This window comes from Anolis carolinensis, chromosome 5 (genome assembly GCF_035594765.1).
Source record: "Anolis carolinensis isolate JA03-04 chromosome 5, rAnoCar3.1.pri, whole genome shotgun sequence".
NCBI lineage: Eukaryota > Metazoa > Chordata > Lepidosauria > Squamata > Dactyloidae > Anolis > Anolis carolinensis.
In genome coordinates this window covers 137,017,023-137,038,561 of record NC_085845.1, presented here as the reverse complement: position 1 = coordinate 137,038,561, position 21,539 = coordinate 137,017,023, and the positions used below count along the sequence as shown (strand labels likewise).

At 41.3% G+C, this 21,539-nt stretch overlaps 1 protein-coding gene across 4 annotated transcripts in view; it reads left to right on the top strand.

Annotated features, from left to right (window-relative positions):
- cped1 (cadherin like and PC-esterase domain containing 1) overlaps positions 1-21,539 on the top strand; it is a 163,451-nt gene that overhangs the window by 123,126 nt on the left and 18,786 nt on the right. For 3 of the 4 annotated variants that reach the window (XM_062982353.1, XM_062982354.1, XM_062982355.1), the window contains 2 exons: positions 16,503-16,620; positions 17,616-17,752. In XM_062982353.1, the coding sequence (XP_062838423.1) occupies positions 16,503-16,620; positions 17,616-17,752 (255 nt within the window). Of the gene's footprint in view, positions 1-16,502; positions 16,621-17,615; positions 17,753-20,584; positions 21,089-21,539 lie in introns of those variants that run through there. The other variant, XM_062982356.1, reaches the window with a different exon arrangement.

The following is a 21,539-nucleotide window of genomic DNA, read 5'->3' as shown; positions in this document are numbered from 1 at the left end:
TGTACAGTAGGGAACAAGACTTTTTGTAATTAACCATTTGTGCTTTAATCAGAAACATGGTTATTTCTTAAAATAAAGACATGAAAAGGAGAAATAATTAGAAAATTAAAATGACAACTGTTCTTTTTCCATTTTCATAAAATTGTTGTGATGACTCATGGGCCTTGTAGTCCTGTTCCTAGTACTATTGTGGCAGACGAAGAGGAAAACATGGGGTTTTCGCCGGTTCAGCAAGAGCCGGAGTCTCTTCACCTGCAGGATGTTGATGTTTGCCCTCAAGAATTCAGCCAAACAGGCCTTGGGCAGAACTCCCCCCCGTTTCCCAGGAGGGAAAATTATTCTAAAGATAGGGGAGTCAGGGAGGCTAATCGGAGAAGCCTGAGAATCGCTGCCAAACAAATGGCTGATTAGGTCTGCTTCCCTTGGGAAATTCTAAGGAGTCATGCATCTGGACAGAGTTGGGTTTCGCTTCTCGTTCTCTAGGGAAAGAGTTCTGTTGGAGGGAAAACGAGACCCAATATAGGTGTTTGGCGCGAGGGATTCTTTGCGGAGTCAATTGATCAGTTTGAGGAGAGAGATCGTGTGTGGACTTCGTAATCCCAGTTCCTTGCTTCCCGGATCAAGCTTCAAGCCTTGCCCTGTCTCACGGTTTTACCACGGACTCTGTTTCATGCTTCATGTTTGCCTTGTCTCCAGTCACGGATCTAGCCAAGAATCAAGTTTATTTCCAGCCTTGTTGTCAAGCTTCATTGGACTTTAAAGACTCTGTTATTTCCCCACACTATTGCTTGGCAAAGTGTGTGTTTCGGTCAAGTGGATTAAAACTTTGAACTCTAATATCTTATATTGGACAATACATTTTTGGACTATAATTGACCTCATTTGAAAGGTCTGCTTCTGAACTATATTCTTCACTTGTTTTTATTGATTTTATATATTTCTTAAATAAAGATATTAGATAGAGACTGGCCTCTGTGTAAGGTTATTGGTGCTCTGCAGCCAGGGTCCTGACAGTTTGACTCTGCCACCTTAAGCACCAAACAACCTAAGGCCAGAATGTCTACAGGAACCGGAGCGGAGGCTCAACCACCCAGTTACACCATTTCCCAAGATGAATTCAATCGAATCCGGGACACACTCTGAATGCAGGAGGGAGAAATACGGGGCTTGAAGGAACGCGGAGCCCATCTCCCTGCCCTAGCGCTACCAACCAAGTTTTCTGGAGAAGCCTCCAAGGTTCATGTTTTCCGTCGCCAGTGCCAGGCATACTTAGAAGCCCGCCAAGCCGAGTTTCCGCAAGAAGATGTCAAAGTGGCGTGGATCTACAGTCTCCTAGATGGGCCTGCGGCCACTTGGGCGACGGCGCTATATGATGCGGGTTCCACGCATCTAAGCACCGCGCAAAATTTCTTGAACCACCTTACAAAGACCTGGGGGATCGAAGACGACGAGGAGGCGGCCGGCCATAAACTCCGGCGTCTCTTCCAAGGGGACAGGCCGTTGTCCCGGTACATAGCCGAGTTCCGGGTGCTGGCTCAGAGCACCGGCTGGAACTATATAGCCCTTAGAGGACAGTTTCGCGATGGCCTCAACATCGAGATGCAGGAAGAAATCTCTAAGGTGGATCCCCCAGGGACTCTTGAGAGACTCATCAACCAGTGTTTACGAGCCGAAGCCCTGCTTGCCAACAAGAAACAGTGGCTCTGAGGCCAGAGTGGAAGAGCCAGAGTGAAACCCCCCGCTTCTGCCAGTGTTCAGCCACGTCCAGTATAGAGATCCCCACCGCCAGCCCCAAACCCCATGGGAAGCGAGGAGGAGCCGATGCAGTTGGGCAATGTGCGCCCCAGACTAGATGTTGCCGAAAAGGCCCGCCGCCAACGTTTGAATCTGTGTTGGTACTGCGGGAATGGGGGCCACTTCACCAGAGAATGTCCAGCCAAAAAGAAGCCCACCGCCCGCCTGGCGGCGGCGTCCTCCGCGGAGATGGAGGCGGCCGAGGCGGCTGGAGCAAAGCCGGCGGGGGAAGCCAGCGACCGGGCATAGAGAGGCTCGCCAACCCGGTCAAAAACCCCACCCAAGAGCCGTAAACCGGGGTCCTATTTCTCCTGGTGGTCACGCTGTGGTCAGTGAAAAAAGGACCCATCATGATCCATGCCATGATAGACTATGGGGCAACAAACAATTTCATCGATAGAGAGTATGCCGACTCTCTGGGATTACAATATCATGATTTCAAGAATGCCCGGGTGGTGCAGGCCATAGATGGCTGACCCCTAAAGACAGGTCCAGTAAGCCAATGGACTGAACCCACCAGAATGTGGATAAGGGAAAACATGGAAGAAATTTATTTCTTCGTTACCGAGGTTCCCCACTTCCCTGTGATTTTGGGGATTCCATGGCTGACACTCCACGACCCAAACATCTCCTGGTCCAACAGAGAACTGCAGTTCGCCTCAAGATATTGCCAAAACCATTGTCTAGTAGCCAAGGTCTGCCATGCCACAGACGCAGAGTCCATCATCAACTTGCCCAAGAAATATTCGAACTTTTGGGATATTTTCAATGAAAAGGAAGCCGAGAAACTACCCCCACATAGACCCTACGACTGTGCCATTGACCTGGTGGAGGGGGCCCCAATTCCGCGAGGACACCTCTACTCCCTGACTGAACCAGAGCAAGAAGCTCTCAGGGAGTTCATAGAGTCAAACCTCCGCAAGGGGTTCATCAGACCCTCTCAATCCCCAGCAGCTTCCCCAGTGATGTTTGTGAAAAAGAAGTCAGGGGACCTACGCTTGGTTGTGGACTATAGAGCATTGAACAACATCACGAAGCGGAATCGCTACCCCCTGCCTCTGATCTCGGACCTATTAGACCGGCTCCGAGGGGCCAAGGTTTACACCAAGCTGGATCTCCGCGGGGCTTACAATCTAGTTTGCATAAGAGAAGGGGACGAATGGAAAACCGCCTTCCAGACCAAATTCAGATTATTTGAGTCCCTAGTCATGAATTACGGATTATCCGGAGCTCCCGCAACATTCCAGCATTTTGTCAACGATATCTTCCAGGATTATCTAGATCGGTTCTTGATTATATATTTGGACGATTTTTTGGTGTATTATAGATCACAATCGGAACACGAGCAACACGTCAGAATGGTGCTACAACGATTGCGGGATCATGGACTATATGCCAAGTTAGAGAAATGCGCCTTTGATCTGCAAGAGGTAGACTTCCTGGGATACCGCGTCTCGCCACTAGGGCTCTCCATGGACCCGGCAAAGGTTTCAGCAGTATTGGAATGGCGGGCGCCAACCAACAAGAAGGAAGTACAGCGCTTCTTGGGGTTTGCTAACTACTACCGCAAATTCATCCCAGACTTCGCTCGCTGGTCTGACCCAATCACCAGCTGCATCCGAGGGAAACAGCCTTTCCGCTGGACGGAGCAAGCAGAGAAAGGGTTCCACCAGCTAAAGCAGTTATTCACGACCCAGCCAATTCTACAGCACCCTGATCCTAAAACCCCTTTTGTTGTGCAGGCTGACGCCTCTGATGTGGCAATTGGGGCTGTACTCATGCAACCAGTGGGAGAACATCTTCATCCTTGTGCCTATTACTCCCGTCAACTAACAGCCCCAGAGAGAAATTACACTATTTGGGAGAAAGAACTTTTGGCCATAAAGGCAGCTTTTGAAAATTGGAGACATTGGTTGGAAGGGGCCAAATTTCCCATTGAAGTTCATACTGATCATCGAAATTTAGAGCACCTAAGGACCGCACGAAAGTTAAATCAAAGGCAGCAGCGCTGGGCTTTGTTCTTTGAACGTTTCGATTTCCAGATCCATTATGTGATCCCGGCTCAGACCAAGCAAGCAGATGCTCTATCACGGAAACCAGAGTATGCTGCAGGACGCAGAGAGACCTCAGAATCTCGATTGCTGCAACCCAAAAACTTTGCCACGCTCACAGTGGGAAACACCAAATCCACTCCAATTGAACCAACTCCCTCTAACCCAGAATCCCTTTGCACTCAAGAAATTAGAGCCAGTCAACAGACAGATGCCTGGGCTCAAGAACAGATTCGCCAAGGACTACGTTTCCCATTCTCACTTAAGGATGGGCTACTATGCTACAGGAATCATGTTTACATTCCTCCAGGTCCCTGCAGAGAAAAAGCACTTCATCTGTGTCATGACAGCCAGCCAGCAGGACATTTTGGGCTATTTAAAACCATGCACTTGATCCTACGAGATTTCTGGTGGCCCAAGATCCGCAAGGATGTGGAGAAATATGTCAATACCTGTCCTGTATGTCAGCGTTCCAAGACACGAAGGGAGAAGCCGTCAGGGCTACTGCATCCCCTTCCCACTCCTTCTCGCCCATGGGAGATAATTTCCGCGGATTTTATCACTGACTTACCACCCTCCCTTGGATTCACTACGATTCTAGTAGTGGTGGACCTTTTTACCAAGTTGGCCCATTTCATCCCCTGCGATGGTCTCCCCACGGCCAAAGAGACTGCAGATTTATTTCTTCAACATATTTTCCGACTACATGGATTGCCCAAGAGTTTAGTCACTGACCGTGGATCTCAATTCACCTCTCGTTTCTGGAAGGCACTACAAAAACTATTGGGCATAGACTCTCGTTTATCTTCAGCTCACCATCCCCAAACGGATGGGCAAACTGAGCGCACCAACGCCACTTTGGAACAATACCTTCGCTGTTATGTAAACTACCAACAGGACAATTGGGCTTCCCTATTACCTCTGTCAGAGTTTGCATACAACAATGGTGTCCAGGCTTCAACTAAAGAAACCCCGTTCTTTGCAAACTACGGTTTCCATCCACGTTTCTTTCCTTCTGTCATTGAAACCTCAGAAGTCCCTGCAGCGGAGGACTGGCTGCAGGAACTCACAGCAGTACAAGAACTTTTACACCAACAACTGGATCAAGCCAAGGAGGACTACAAATGCCACGCTGACGGCCATCGCCAGCCGGGCCCCGAGATCAAGGTAGGAGATCGGGTTCTGTTGTCCACTTGCTTTTTGCCCTCCCACCGTCCCTGCCGGAAGTTAGATGCCCGTTTCATTGGTCCCTACCCAGTGGTGGCGCAATTTAACCCCGTGACTTTCAAACTCCAACTTCCGCGCTCCATGCACATTCATCCGGTGTTCCACTGTTCCCTGCTCCTTCCGGCGGATGGTGTACGCCCCGACGCGAGTCGGCCGCCCCCCGCCCCTGTTCTAGTGGACGGAGAGGAGGAGTTCGAGGTTCAGGACATTTTGGATTCTCGCTTCCATCGCCGCCGCCTTCAGTATCTCATTGACTGGGTGGGTTTTGGCCCCGAAGAATGCTCCTGGGAAGATGCTTCCACAGTCCATGCCCCCGACTTAGTCCGCCGCTTCCATCAGGCCTACCCTACCAAGCCGCGGCCCAGCGACTCGAGGAGAGGTGCCCTGTTTGAGGGGGGCCTTGAGGGCGGGGATAGTGTGATGACTCATGGGCCTTGTAGTCCTGTTCCTAGTACTATTGTGGCAGACGAAGAGGGAAACATGGGGTTTTCGCCGGTTCAGCAAGAGCCGGAGTCTCTTCACCTGCAGGATGTTGATGTTTGCCCTCAAGAATTCAGCCAAACAGGCCTTGGGCAGAACTCCCCCCCGTTTCCCAGGAGGGAAAATTATTCTAAAGATAGGGGAGTCAGGGAGGCTAATCGGAGAAGCCCGAGAATCGCTGCCAAACAAATGGCTGATTAGGTCTGCTTCCCTTGGGAAATTCTAAGGAGTCATGCATCTGGACAGAGTTGGGTTTCGCTTCTCGTTCTCTAGGGAAAGAGTTCTGTTGGCGGGAAAACGAGACCCAATATAGGTGTTTGGCACGAGGGATTCTTTGCGGAGTCAATTGATCAGCTTGAGGAGAGAGATCGTAATCCCAGTTCCTTGCTTCCCGGATCAAGCTTCAAGCCTTGCCCTGTCTCACGGTTTTACCACAGACTCTGTTTCATGCTTCATGTTTGCCTCGTCTTCAGTCACGGATCTAGCCAAGAATCAAGTTTATTTCCAGCCTTGTTGTCAAGCTTCATTGGACTTTAAAGACTCTGTTATTTCCCCACACTATTGCTTGGCAAAGTGTGTGTTTCGGTCAAGTGGATTAAAACTTTGAACTCTAATATCTTATATTGGACAATACATTTTTGGACTATAATTGACCTCATTTGAAAGGTCTGCTTCTGAACTATATTCTTCACTTGTTTTTATTGATTTTATATATTTCTTAAATAAAGATATTAGATAGAGACTGGCCTATGTGTAAGGTTATTGGTGCTCTGCAGCCAGGGTCCTGACAATTGTATTCAGAGTATGTTATTGGGACCAGCTTCCTGACTGATCAGAAACATTTATACAGCTAGAGATGAAACAATATTTGAAAATGTTCAAAAAGGATAAAATATTTTCCCTCTCGAGAAATCCCGAAGGGAAGAATTCTGGATTGATGACAGTGAACACAGTTTAAGACTAATTCTGCACAACATTGGCAAATGGTTGTTTTGCACAGAAAACATCATTTTCTGTACAGGAAGTTCTATTTCTATGTAGAAATATTATTTTCTAAAAATAATAGAAAATGCTATAATTAGGGACTTGCTATATACAAAGTTTACACATGGTTGATAAGTATGGAAAATAGCACATCTTTTTCTTTGTGGGGGTATAGGATAAAGCTTTTTCTTTGCATATACAGTAGAGGCTCACTTATCCAACATTCTGGATTATCCAACACATTTTTGTAGTCAATGTTTTCAATATATCATGATATTTTGGTGCTAAATTTGTAAATACAGTAATTACAACATAACATTACTGCGTACTGAACTATTTTTTCTGTCAAATTTGTTGTATAACATGATGTGTTGGTGCTTAATTTGTAAAATCATAACCTATTTTGATGTTTAATAGGCTTTTTCTTAATCCCTCCTTATTATCCAACATATTTGCTTATCCAACGTTCTGCCGGCCCGTTTATGTTGGATAAGTGAGACTCTACTGTATATATATCTCCACAGACACTAAATGGTCTATTCACAAATAGCCTTCTGTGTGTAGAATTGTTTTTTATTTGCAAAACAAACATGTGCAAATTTTACACAGAATAAATGCCAAAATGAGAATAAACTTTGAAAAGTTCAGTTTTGAAAATAAAATTTCCAGTAGGAAAATAATTACTAAAATTATGATATTCATTGGTTCCTTGAGAAAAATTTTTTAGCAAAGAATTGCATCTCCAATTCAACTTTTTACATTATAAATCTGTGCACAATTTTTTCAGTATAGAACAGTTACATGGCAAGACCAAGACAAAATCTAAGGGTATATGATTATATCATTTGTGACATATTATACTGACTGTGGACCCATTTACATTGGCCATATGAGTCAGCCCAGGTGTGAAGGGACTCTGTCACATCCACATGGCACATTGGGCTCCATTTGTCTTAACATTGAAAACTCTGGAGCTTTTCTGAAGCTCTGGAGCTTGGACAATTTTGGGGGCAGTGTAAACTATTTGGAAGTAGCCATAGCTGTTTACACTATCATCTCACTTTCCTCGGGCTTGGGAAGCCCTCATTCTTCTGGGCTTTGGGTATTTACCTTGTCCCTGATCTTCTGGAATTTGCAGTGATCACAGGCCACAAAAATGGCAGTAGTTGCCACTCGGTGGCTATAGGAATGATAAAATAATGAAGTGATTGGATCTTCCCCCTCCCCTCTCTCACTTTGCTATGTCGCTTTGGCTATCACCACTACAGGCACTAAGCAGTGGTCACTGCCATTTTCATGATCAGTAGTCACCACAAATCCCAGATCAACTGGACTTCTGTACCATGGAGAAGCCGATATGGTTCCAGTGTCAAAATTCCATGTTTTTCAAAATAGTGGTGCAGTAGAGGAGAGGGAAGGATCTCATTCTGTTGTCACTGGCTGAATTTGTAATGTTATTGAAGAAAGGCCAAAATGTGGCTGTGTAGTCCATTTGAATAAAACTCGAGACAGTCTAATTCAATAGAGTTATAAACTACCATACCAATTATGGTGGCATTTACTTCTCATTTGCTTTGTTACATTAATCATTTCAATATATTGGAGTTAATCCATCTGCTCACAATTTATTTCTTTGTAACGAGATCCTTTTCACTTTTTATACACTCACTCCGTCTAATTTTATTAGTATACTTTTCATGGTGAATTTTAATCATTTTTCATCATACCTTGGTCTTGAAGGAAAATTGACATAGACTGAGTAAACAGAAAGTTGAAATGACTTCATGAGGAATGCATCTCTTTCTCTTTTAGAAAAAAATACAATTGGTTTCCGAAGGTAATTTCATTTTGACCTGATTAAAATGAGATAGTACCGTATAGTCACAAATGAATATGGCAAAATTAATACAGTTCAATCTTCAAATATGTCTTGTCATGTAAGACATCTTGTAGACTTTAGTTGCTCGATTCTACTGAGGCTTGGCATGACTTTCCCTTTAGATGGACCACCATTACTTTGAGGTTGCATATAGATTTTTTTTCCTTTAGAGATGTGAATATTATATAAGAGAACTACAGGGTTTATATTTCATATGTGATATATACACTCATTTTTTCTGTTTTATATTTTCTTCAGATTGTAGATGTTATAAGTTTCTCATCCTCCTTTCTTCCTCATTTTTACAGCTATTAGGGTGAAACTTGCTACAATGGTAAAACACTTTACCACTGTTAGCCCATCAAGTTTCAGAATGTTTCACATAGCCACAGTTTTTCCAAGTTTTTATAAATAGCATTGTTTAAAAAATAAACTACAAGATCTATCTCCTTGAATTTTCTATAAAATGATACAAGATAACAAGGGATAATTCTCCCCAACTTTCAGAAATATTCATACATCTACTGATTTTAGGAATTTTTAAAAAGGTATTACAAAAACGTTTAAAAAAAAAGCCACAACAGCTATCTCATTGAATGTCTCTCATATTAACCAATAGAACTTCTATTTAGGTTTTTCCCCCAGCCCAGCACAGAGATTTACTTACTAGAAGTATCCATCAGTCCTCTTCTTTGCAGATTCAACAATTTATTGGAACTCTGTCTGCCATGGAGAGACAAATCTCTCCCCTCTTCTGATTGGGGCTTTTTGATGCTGAGCAGAATTTTGGGAAATGTAGTATAGGGCAGGGCCTTTTGAATTGTCTGGCATAGGGCTCCTCATCTTCCCAAGCTACATTTCCCAGAATTTTGTACTCAGTCTCTTTTCCAGCAAACTCTGCTTTCTCCTAGCTGCTTCCCTCTCCTAATGGTGAGAGGCCTTTAATTTGAAGAGGAAAGGCAGCCTTTTTGATGTTGCTTTGCATCCTTGTGCTGAAAATGAAACTGATTTTGAGAGGCTTCTGAAATTTACAAAATTTAAGTGAAAAGGTATTGGATAAGTTTGGATTCTTATGTTTTTGGAGCGGGTCATGCCCACAAGTCAGATATTGCGTCGTAAGTATGAATTTAACAAATTTGAACTAACAAAAGAATTGCACACCCCTAAGAGCTACATGTCAAATAGTATGTCCATACTTGATCTGCTTGGGAGCCCCGGGTGGCACAGTGCGTTAAAGCACTGAGCTGCTGAACTTGCGGACCAAAAGGTCCCAGGTTCAAATCCCGGGAGCGGAATGAGTGCCCACTGTTAGCCTCAGCTCCTGCCAACCTAGCAGTTCGAAAACATGCAAATTTGAGTAGATCAATAGATACCGCTCCGGCGGGAAAGTAATGGCACTCCATGCAGTCATGCCGGCCACATGACCTTGGAGGTGTCAAAGGTCAACGCCAGCTCTTTGGCTTAGAAATGGAGATGAGCACCAACCCCCAGAGTCGGTCACGACTGGACTTAACATCAGGGGAAAACCTTTACCTTTTACCTACTTGTTCTGCCGCAAACAGAGAGCAAAATAGAAATGAAAATACAATGGGGCTCACACATTTGTGGATATAACTTTTGTAGATTTAATTATTTGATTTGATTAATATGTTCCCTCTAGGAATCTCTATGTGATCCAGTGCGACACTGTAGTCAACATCTGGCAGTAGGTGACCATAGAGTCACCCTGGAGGCTGTTGAGATTTCTAGAGGAGTGGGTCTTTTTTATTCATGGTTTTTCCCCACTTTTTCAGGGATCCTACACCACTGAAAAAAGTGGAGGCCTATTGTGGTTGTATTAAACTAGAGCAGGCATGGGCAAACATTTTAACATGGGGGCTGCAATGCGGGATAGGACAGGTGGGGGGGAGGCTAAGGGTTGGCTGAGGGAGGCTGGGGTTGGTTGGTGCAGGGGGGGAGGATTTGGCATGTGGTTTCCTCAGCCCTCCACTCAGCCTGTCACATCCACAGGCTGAGAGGAAGGCTGAAGCAGAGGAGGGCCAGAGGAAAGAGCCCAAGTCACCGCATCCAGCCCCCGGGCCTGGATTTGCCCATACCTGAGCTAGACTCAGATTAATTATCCAGATCCAGATCTGCAAAAAGTGTCTACATAATTTTCTAACCATAAACAAGGACCACTAGACTGTCAAGGCACGTTTTAACTTTGGCCTTGTAAGAGTGGTAGACATACAAACACTGCTTCTCCATGTGCCATCATTTTAAAGCAGTGGTTTCCAAACTTTGGGCCTCCAGGTGTTTTGGATTTCAACTCCTAGAAATCCCAGCCAGCTTACCAGCTGTTAGAAACTGTGGGAGCTGAAGTCCAAAACACCTGGAAGCCCAAAGGTTGGGTTTAAGGTATAGGAATATTCTTAGATATTGCCCCTTCCAATGTCTCACAAAGCTGAGTCCGATGAATCTCATAGTCCTGAGACTAGGGCTGTGAGAATAGCTTGAGAATTTTGAATCATCATAGCAGTGCCTCAGCCTTGTCTCCACATACAAGACATCCAAATGTTACCAAATCAACTTGGCATGTAGCTCTGCTAGCCTGAACTATATAACTACATCATAAAACTGAAGATTAGGAGAAGAAAACCTGACCCGCAAAACTGGTATCAGGCCCAAATTTTCAACAGGCCACAGAATGTTCAGCCTTGCCATCAATGAATGCTAGGAATAGTTAGCAGGAGTCTGAACTAGAGAGACTGGCATGGCAGGTACACAAAAACATTTTTTAACTCTTTTGGATTGACTAGTGTACATGTATGTATGAACATATGTGCATGTATTTTTAATGGCTGTCTTACAGAAAAACAAGGCCAAAAGTAGCATATAAATATTTAGGTGAGCAAAATGTTTAAGCATATTCTCATACTACCTTCTTTAAATGTTGCTAAGCTTGATGAAAACAGAAGTTGCACTGAATAAATCCCAAGGAACTCATGTTGTTCAGAGAATACATATCTTCAGAGCAGCCTTATGAAGACTGTTGCACCAAAATGAGTATTTCTGAACATTTCCCATTTTAAATTACATGTTAGAAAATGTGGTTGTAATTATGTCAGCAGATCATTATTAAGCACCCAAAATATATTGGCACGCTTCTGCACACCATATTTTCTCTGGATAACATGATCCCATTATTTCACTTAGAAATTGGGCTCAGATAAATACTGACTGTGGAAATATGATATTGAAATGTAAACCACTTTACTCTTATATATTGAGCTATGTCACTGGGTGGATTAATGGATAGTTAAGCAGCTCGCTTGACAGACAAACAGATAGAGGCCATCATTTACCAGAAACCCATCTCAAATTTTATTTCATGTATCTTTATGTATAGTTAGCTAAATAGCAAAGACACTAAGAAATTTTGTTAGTGAATTGTGAGAGTGAGTGCCAGGACACCAGCAAAAGTATCTGATGTACATTTGGATCAGTGCGCATCCGTGCAGAGATGCATTGGTATGTGATACGAATTGGACACTTTGCCAGTTCTGCTACATAGAAAGGTAACAGCAGCTTTCTACTGTACATGGATGTTATGAAATGACCAGTTCTAATTTCTGCCTAAGTCTAATTATGAAGACATAATATCTATACAGGATTCTGGCCATTGTTAGTGGACTATGCTAGCTGAGTTCTTTTGGTTTTTCTAGTGGAACAAGTGTTGGTTTTCTTGTTCTTGTGGTTCCCAGGCACAATGGTTTTGCTCTGCAAACTCCATCAGATGCTTTCCTTATCTAGAATTAGGTGTCCAGAAGTGTAACATGCTTGTCCTAATGGAATAATACCATTAGAAACGGACTAACATGGGCAGACATCCTTCCTCCATATATCTGTGAAAATGGTTTTTAAAGAGAGTAAGTTGTGATTCTTCTCCATCCTTGTTAAACTAGCTTGTTTGCCTTCAAGTAATTTCTCATGTACGGCAGTCCTTCTTCAAGCATTTCATGGGATTTTCCTGAGAATATTTGTTTAGCGAGGGTTTCCTGAGACTGAGAGTGTGACTTGCTCAATGTTTTTTTTTTTCCCATGTCAGGAGCAACCGGAGTTGCTTCTGGAGTGAGAGAATTGGCCGTCTGCAAGGACGTTGCCTAGGGGGACGCCCGGATGTTTTTTTTTTGGGGGGGGGGGTTGGATGTTTTACCATCCTTGTGGGAGGCTTCTCTCATGTCCCCGCATGGAGCTGGAGCTGATAGAGGGAGCTCATCCGCGCTCTCCCCAGGTGGGATTCGAACCTGGCAGCCTTCAGGTCAGCAACCCAATCTTCAAGTCACGAGGCTTTTGTCCCCTAGGCCACTGGAGACCTAATCCAACACACTGGCTTTCTTCAATAGATTACATGCATTTGATTTAATATGACCTGGCTAAAACAATTTATAGTAATCTAATTGAAACCATTCATTTTTACATTTTTTAACCTTTCAAAGCCTTTTATGATGGTCAGTCTGTGAAATGCTTTAATGTGGAATCATCATGAGGAAACCTTTAGGGAAACCTTTAGAGTGTTTGGTCTTTTCAAGCACTGCCAATGTGATTCAGACTTCAATTCTATACCCATTTACCTATGAATAAAACAAGTGAACAAAGCAGAGTTTATTTCTAAGATATAGATATGAATATACTGTAAGTGAGCCCAAATCCTACTATGTCAGTTTAACTAGATGCTCGTTCCCTGTCCTATATCAACCCTTCTGAGTTATGATCATATAATCACCCTATGTCAGCCTAACTTTCTTTGAAATCAGTCCAGACATTTTAATGGTAGTTCTTCTGCCTGCCTACCTTTTAAAAAATGAGAGTGTCTAGAAAAAGATAATCTTTCATTTGCTTGCCTCTCATCCTTTCAGTGACTCATATGTTTGACAGTCTTGAAGGTTTCGTCAACTTTCATCTTGGGATGAAGCGTTAGAGATGTTACAGTACTTTAGGTACTTGTAAGGAACTTGACCTACCCACACACTCTTAATAAAATCCTTAGGGTAACTGAATATGAAGCTAAAGTAAATGTGAATGTCTGATCTTTGGCCCATCCATTTTACAAGAAAATATTAAAACTGCCTTTGATCATAATGCCTAGGCTCCCCTTTGCACATTGCATACTTCCTGCCCAAGACTTCTGTAAGAGATTAGGAGTTAGATATTTCTTTAAATATAACTTTTGTCATTTTTTGAACCAACTGAACTGAAAACATCTCGATAAATCTGCCCTTAATCAACCCATGAAGCAGTTGAAAGCAAAGATTATTGTACATTAGCTCAACATCTGAAATGTTCACAAGCAACAAGAAAATCCTTGTATAGTTTTCTCATGACACTTTGTTGACAACAGTCGCAGTTTGTTCAGGAATTTAGAATTGCCCTATGAAGACTTTTCCAAACATGAATAAAACTTTTGATGGGAGTGTTGGCTGTTGGAGTGTTGGAGTGTTGGACTGTTCTAGTCTTGACTGAATTCAGAGCTTATGGGCTGCTTAGAGCCCCCCAACCTTTGTCATAAAAAAGAACTAAATGTAACTGCTAATCCAGGCAAAATGGACGAAGATAGAGTAAACCCATTGATTAATGAAACATACACAATTTTTGACTTACCAATGATCAGGGCAGTTCTACACAAACGCTAAATTCAAGTAAGTACTGTATATACTCAAGTATAAGCCTAGTTTTTCAGCCCTCTTTTTAAGACTGAAAAAGCCCCCTTCAGCTTGTACTTGGGTGAGGGTCCTGGTTGGCTTATATTTGGGTCAGCTTATACTCGAGAATATATGGTACATTTATTATTTTTTTCTATTATTATTGGTATTATTACATTTATTATTTTTCTCTATTATTGTTGCTACTATTACATTTATTTTACTCTATTTTTATTATTAATAATAATACATTTATTATTTTACTCTGATCTTATTATTATTGCATTTTATTGCATTTTTATTATTATTGCATTTATTATTTTACTCTATCATTACTTGTATTATTTTGCTGTATTTATTATTATTATTATTATTATTATTATTATTACATGTATTATTTTACTCTATTATTATTAAAAGGATACATAAGCACATTTACATTGAAGAAGATGAGAATAATGATTTGATCAGAGTTGGACAGTTTTATCTTAAATTTGAGCTTTATGTAAATATTCAGAAACATTTAACCTACTGATGCCTCAATTAATGTAATTTTATTGGTATCTATTTTTATGTCTGAAATTTACCACCCTCGGCTTATACTGGAGTCAATGTTTTCCCAGGTTTTTTTGTGGTAAAATTAGGTGCCTCGGCTTATATTTGGGTCAGCTTATACTCGAGTATATATGGTAGATTAAACTGAACCGATTCCGCTGCGGAGTACCTACACAAACACCTGAGGAACTGGTTTGAGGCTCTGACGGTGGCTACAATATCTTCTGACTGTATATCAGAAATTTTTCATATAATAATAAAAGGATTTTTTTAAAAAGCACAGGGCTTATTCCATTTGGAGCAACAACACAAGATAATGCTGGAACAGGAAATCCTTGTAGAAGTTCTATTCCATAATTCAAAATTATCTACATTTCTTCACAGATGTTCTTTTTTGTGAAAGTGAAAACTTCAAAATAATCTGTCTCTTCTTTAAAAGGCTACTTTCCTTCTGCTGCTTGATATCATTTCTGCATATAGTTTCAGTTGATTTATTTGTTTTGTCTGTGGTAGTTCTAGCCCAGTACTTAATATGTGTCAAAAGTACAATGACAGAGTTACACCCCTAGGCAGCGAGAGCACTGAAAACCAACACAGAGGCCAATAACAATATAATATCTTTATTGAAGCAAATAAAGTTCCAAAAGAAAATAAGCAGAAAAGGTGAGCAGGCAATTGACCTTTCAGGAAAGATCAAAATTAGTCCAATAAGTGAAAGTCTTATGTCCAATATTAAAGTCCAAAATCCATAGACTGAAACACACTCAACCTTAGTTTGAGGATTAAGTGGGGAAAAGGAGCAAGGTAGCACAGGTGAGTTCTCTGAAGTAAATGTCCAAAACAAGATTTCAAGGCAAGGCACGAGCTAGATGTACTGGAGCTGAAACGCAGTCCAAATCAGGGCAAGAAGGTAGACCGGCGCCCGGTCTACTCAAGAGTAAGCGTGCCGTCAGACTGCTTGGGATCCAGGAGCTGGAGACGATGATGTTTCTCAGTGAGAAGTAAAGTTGACACTGCAAAGGAAGGTTCCCATCGCAACACTTTTATTGAAGTTCATAAGCTCCCCCAAACCAGGTGCCTGACTCCCCAATTCTTCCCAAGAGAACTGAGCTTGCCATGGTCACCGCGCCAGGTGCCTGACTCCCTAAATCTTCCCAAGAGAACTAAGCTTAGCCATAGTCACCACGCTCTGCTAATCTGGCGGCATCTGGAAAGGAGTAGAATCTTGCTGACTTGGAAGAAAACCAAAGTCTTCTTCATCCTGGTCAGCAATAGGTCAGGGGCCAAAGGTGCCTGAGGTATCACAGACAGGACTGTTTGCTGCATGTTTATCTTAAGCAGTAATTCTCAACCTGGGCTCCCCAGGTTTTGGGCCTACAACTCCCAGAAATCCCAGCCAGTTTACCAGCTGTTAGGATTTTTGGGAGTTGGCGGCCATCTGGGGACCCACAGGCTGAGAACCACTGATCTACAGCATTAATTTATAGTAGTTTGATACCATTCTACAAAATCCTAAGGTTTGTCGTTCATGACCTTATCACACAGGGGAGCACTCCTCCCTCCCCCGTGCCATTTTGCTAGCAAGCATGCCGCTCCAACATAGCAATGTTTTCCCCATCACAAAGGGGAAGCATCGCCTGAGTGGCGCAGAAGTGTGTTGGCTCAATTGAGATACAGAGCAGTGTAATACTCTGTACACAGATACAGTGTAAATCCATCCTGATTCTAACAAATGGGCGTTGAACTGGAGGAACTAGAAGAGAAAAACCCATCTTTGCATTGTAATTCAGATGTCACACGACTGAGTTATTTCCATACATTAACCAACCATGTGTTCATATTTTAATTCAGGATTGTGGTTTGATAATACATCCCGAGGAACCCTGTGGTTTGAAGCCTATCTCTGCTGATTATCTGTCAACTATTTCACAGCCTCAGTTAAAAGCATGTGAAGCAGGGGACATAAAAGGTGGGTTTCTAATATATTTTCTACCTGTACAGAAATAAATCCATAGTCCCATTGGAATAGATGGTCTTTTTAGTCTCTCACAGGAAACCAAATGAGAGAGAGAGAAAAGCCGAGGCATCCCTTGTTGAACATAAATTTACATAAATGCTTACAACTTACTGCTGAGGGACACTTAAAGGAAAGTTCACACATACTAGTATCTCAATTGACTATTCAACAGTTAATGACTTTATCAGAAATGTATGAACGGTGCCTATTATGAAAAACCAAAACTTTAAAAGAGAAACAGACACAAAAATAAATTGTAATAATGAAATGTATGGGAACATAACATATCTCATGAAAATCTTGCATTTATATATTTTAAAATAATGATTTATTGCTTAGGTGCAGAAGTTTCTTGTTACATTTACGTGACATGCCTGTACACTGCAGCTTGCACACCTACGTGTCATGACACACAGTTTGGAAAGCTTTGAGCTAGTCCCAGGGAGAACCTGGAGAGCCATAAGATTTCCAGATCTCTTGCAGAAAATAATAATAATCAAAAACATTTTGCTTCCAAATCTCTCTATGGCCCTACCGTTGACATGAAAGCATTTTTGCCTCCCTGTGCCATTCTAGGCACATAATACTTCTTGAAAATACTTCCTCATTTTTAGGTGTAAAATATGGCTGTAAGACTCACTACAGGGTGTGAGTCTTCTGTCCTTCTTCTAGGACAGCTGATGAATCCATAGCTATTGAGGTGGCAAATGAAATCAGGGTATTTTTTTTCTTTGGCTGTCACAGCTATTCTGAATCTAATGTGATTTTTCATAATGCAGAACCTTTTCTAGAAAATGGTACAGCACAGAAAGAGCTCCTTGGATCTATAAAGTAGATTTGCTTCCCCTACAGCAATATATCCACTGCTTGCTATTGCCCTCTTCTTAACAAGAAAAAAATACTCAAGTAAGACTTAATCAAAATCTAAATGACAATTTGTTTTCTAGGGCAATGGATTGTGCCTTGTCTTAGTTGTTCTGACAACAGAACCTGTGACTGGAGACAAATAACATGGCAGCCACACAACTGTCAATATCCTGTCCTCAGCAAACCAGAACTGCAACAATGTGTAGAGAACAAAAAGGTATGTCTATGTCAGAAATCTGGAATAAGCAGGCTTTACAAAAAAACATCAATTTTTTCACTGAAATAATTGTCTTACATATACAGTGTACCCTCACTTATCGCAGGGGTTAGGTTCCAGGATCACCCACAATAAGTGAAAATCCACAAAGTAGGGACAATACATTTATTTTAATATTTGTACATTATTTTAGTAGTTATACACTATTTCAAGTCTTTATCAACCAATCGTCTGTTGATAAATCAACTTCTTCTCCTCCCATTGCCACTTGGGCTCCTTTTCTCTCCCTTTGGCTTCTCCTTCCTCCCTTCCTTAGGCTGTAAATTGTAATTTTTTTATGATTTATAATAATCTTTTAGAGTTTATTGAAAAACCACAAAACAGTGAATCCACGAAAAGTGAACCGCGAAATAGTGAGGGAACACTGTATCTGTATGGACACATGATATTATTAATATATTTGGATAAGATTTCTATTACACTGGAAATACCTAAATCATACCCCCTTTAAGTATGAGATTTTCCAGAAAGGAGGAAAATTCCTCATGGTATGGAGATCTCCCACTCCTTTCTGTTATTCTTGGTTCTTCCTCCTCCGCTTGATTATGTATAACATCTACAACCTTATCACATGGAAGGTTTTCTCAGTCTTTCGAAGCTGTGGGCACACTTCCAGCATGTCCACCAGAGTCCTTCAAATGACACAGGGCAACTTTCAGTGGGCCCTCATGAGGCTTTGTGTCGGTAGCATGCCGGCAACACAGAGAGACGGAGCCAAGAGAAGAAACATGGAAACATCATGAAATGGTAGCCCATGACCAACCATGGTTAAGGGGACAAAGCAGTATGCTGCCCCACCATTTCCCCTGCTGTCCCCCTGGCTTCTCAATCTCCATGTGATAAGGTCCTTAGACTCAGACAACATTTCAGATATTGGCTTCCACTAATTTCCATGGAGGCCTTTGAAATTATTATTCAATCATTCTAGTCAAAGTGTTAAAAATGTAGCAATATTACACTACTGTAGTTAAGCATTAGGGTAATTTTTAGTATGTATTAGCACTTCTCATTCCTTTGCTTGATCTCTGTTGAATATGAGTCCTGAAAAATGGCTGTTTCTTGGCAATGACATCCTAGCTTATTCTGGTATAACACAAATAGCCATAGAGCAGTACAACAACAACAACAACAACAACAACAAGAACAACAACAAACTTTATTTATATACTGCTCTATCTCCCGGAAGGGACTCGGGGCTGTTTCCAACATAGATAAGCACTCAATACCACATAGAAAACATACACCACCACTGTAATAAAAACATAAACATAATAACGATTAAAAACAAATATACCCATTTAAAATAAAACCAGTTGCAGTATGTTTCATTTTGGGAAATAATGTGTTAATTTAAACTGTGTTAAAGATTTCACAATATTACACTACTTTAGTTAAGCATTAGGGTAATTTTTTGTATTATTAACACTTCTCATTCCCTTGCTTGATCTCTGTTGAATATGATTCCTGAAAAATGGCTGTTTCTTGGCAATAACATCCTAGCTTATTCTGGTATAACACAAATAGCCATAGAGCAGTACAACAACAACAACAACAACAACAAACTTTATTTATATACTGCTCTATCTCCCCGGAAAGAACTCGGGGCTGTTTCCAACATAAGTAAGCACTCAATACCACATAGAAAACACACAACACCACTGTAATAAAAACATAAACATAGTAACGATTAAAAACAAATACAGTAGAGTCTCACTTATCCAAGATAAACGGGCTGGCAGAACATTGGATAAGCGAAAATTTTGGATAATAAGGAGGGATTAAGAAAGAAGCCTATTAAATATAAAATTATATTATGATTTTACAAATTAAGTACCAAAACATCATGTTGTACAAGAAATTGACAGAAAAAGCAGTTCAATACACAGTAATGTTATGTAGTAATTACTGTATTTACGAATTTAGCACCAAAACATTGCAACATTTACTACAAAAACAATAACTACTAAAAGGCAGACTGCCTTGGATAATACAGAACCTTGGATAAGTGAAGCTTGGATAAGTGAGATTCTAATGTATACCCATTTAAAATAAAACCAGTTGCAGTATGTTTCATTTTGGGAAATAATGTATTAATTTAAACTGACCTGAAGATTGGGGATGCAAAGTCCTTAGCAATGCATGAAGTTCTCTTGAAATATAATATGACCTCCATATCTGCAGTGGATTTATATGGAACCAGGAAACCACAGTTAGTAGTGAGCCCTATTGTAATGAATGAACCCAGTCAGAAGTTTTCACAGAATCATGGGGAAGAACTAGAAAATGTCTAGAGATGGGTTCTTTGGAAATTTCCTAGGTTTTTTCAGTGCTTCCTGTCGAAGCATATTCATGAATTCATGCTGAACAACCTAAAATGCCTTAGAGAGGGTATATTTTGTCAGATATGGTAAGTAAAAGCACAGGTATCTGTCCAGCTATGCGGGTTGTACTATACTTCGTGATTGGAAACCATCGTGTTCATCTCCAAAATAAAACGTTCATACAAGAGCAGAACTGGAGACCTTTGTCTACTTTTGTGTGTATACAAAGAAATTCTATAGCATTGCCATTTTTAATAGCCTTTCGTTGACAGTATCCAAACACCAAATACAATTAGCCCAGTTGGCATTTCTGTATGACATTTTCCAGATGAACCAGTGCTATGGGTTGTCATTCAAGATGAACACCCTTTGCATGCACACTATCTTTTGCCAGTTACCTAACGCATGACATTGTCTCTGGCTACTAATCTTTTTTCAAATTCCTGTGTAGGTCTCAGATGGGGACCACACTAGACTGACTTTTCTTATAGTGAAGATTCTGTGATGGTTGCTTGGAAATGCAGTGTCGTCTTAATAAGCATGGTGTGACTGTCTAACATTTGAAACCAATCTGTGGCTCAGGTACAATTGTCTGGTGATGTAAGTAAGAAAACGCTGCAGATTTTTCTATATGTTATCTAAATTAAGAAATTATTACTAGAAATACACTTAAGAGTAAGTCTTTTGAGGTGGGTGAAGAACTATGCATGGCTGGAATTCTGCCAGTGTAAATAGCAGAAGGAAATGGCCATGGGCACAGCAATTCTGAATTGAGTAAAGTATAAGAGAAGCGAGTTGCTCAGAACTGACAGATTTTATATGCCTTCCCTCACCACCACTGCAAGATCCTGAAAATATTGCAAATACTGGCATGGTGGACTATAAGAATTCTGCACTAATTAGATAAAGGTTGATTATACCTTATCAGAAAGGTTTGGGACCAAAATAGATTTGGATTTCAGATTTCGTTTTAATTTGGGATACCTTTATTCAGATATATGTACATAATAAGGTACCTTGGAGATGGAACCCAAGTCTAAATACAAAATGTTTAGTTGAAAAGTAATCTTATACATAGTATTTTCCATCATTTTATGCATGAAACAAAATGTGTGTATCATCACTCTCATAGACTGGTTCTATACTGCCATATAATCCAGTTTCAGAATGTAGATTAACTGCATTGAACTGAATTATTTGAGTCTACACTGCCATATAATCCAGTTCAATGCATTTAATATGCATTCTGTAACTGGATTATGGAGCCTCCGGTGGTGAGGTTAAAGTGCTGAGCTGCTGAACTTGCAGACCGAAAGGTCTCAGGTTCAAATCCCAGGAGCGGAGTGAGTGCCCGCTGTTAGCTCCAGCTTCTGCCAACCTAGCAGTTCAAAAACATACAAATGTGA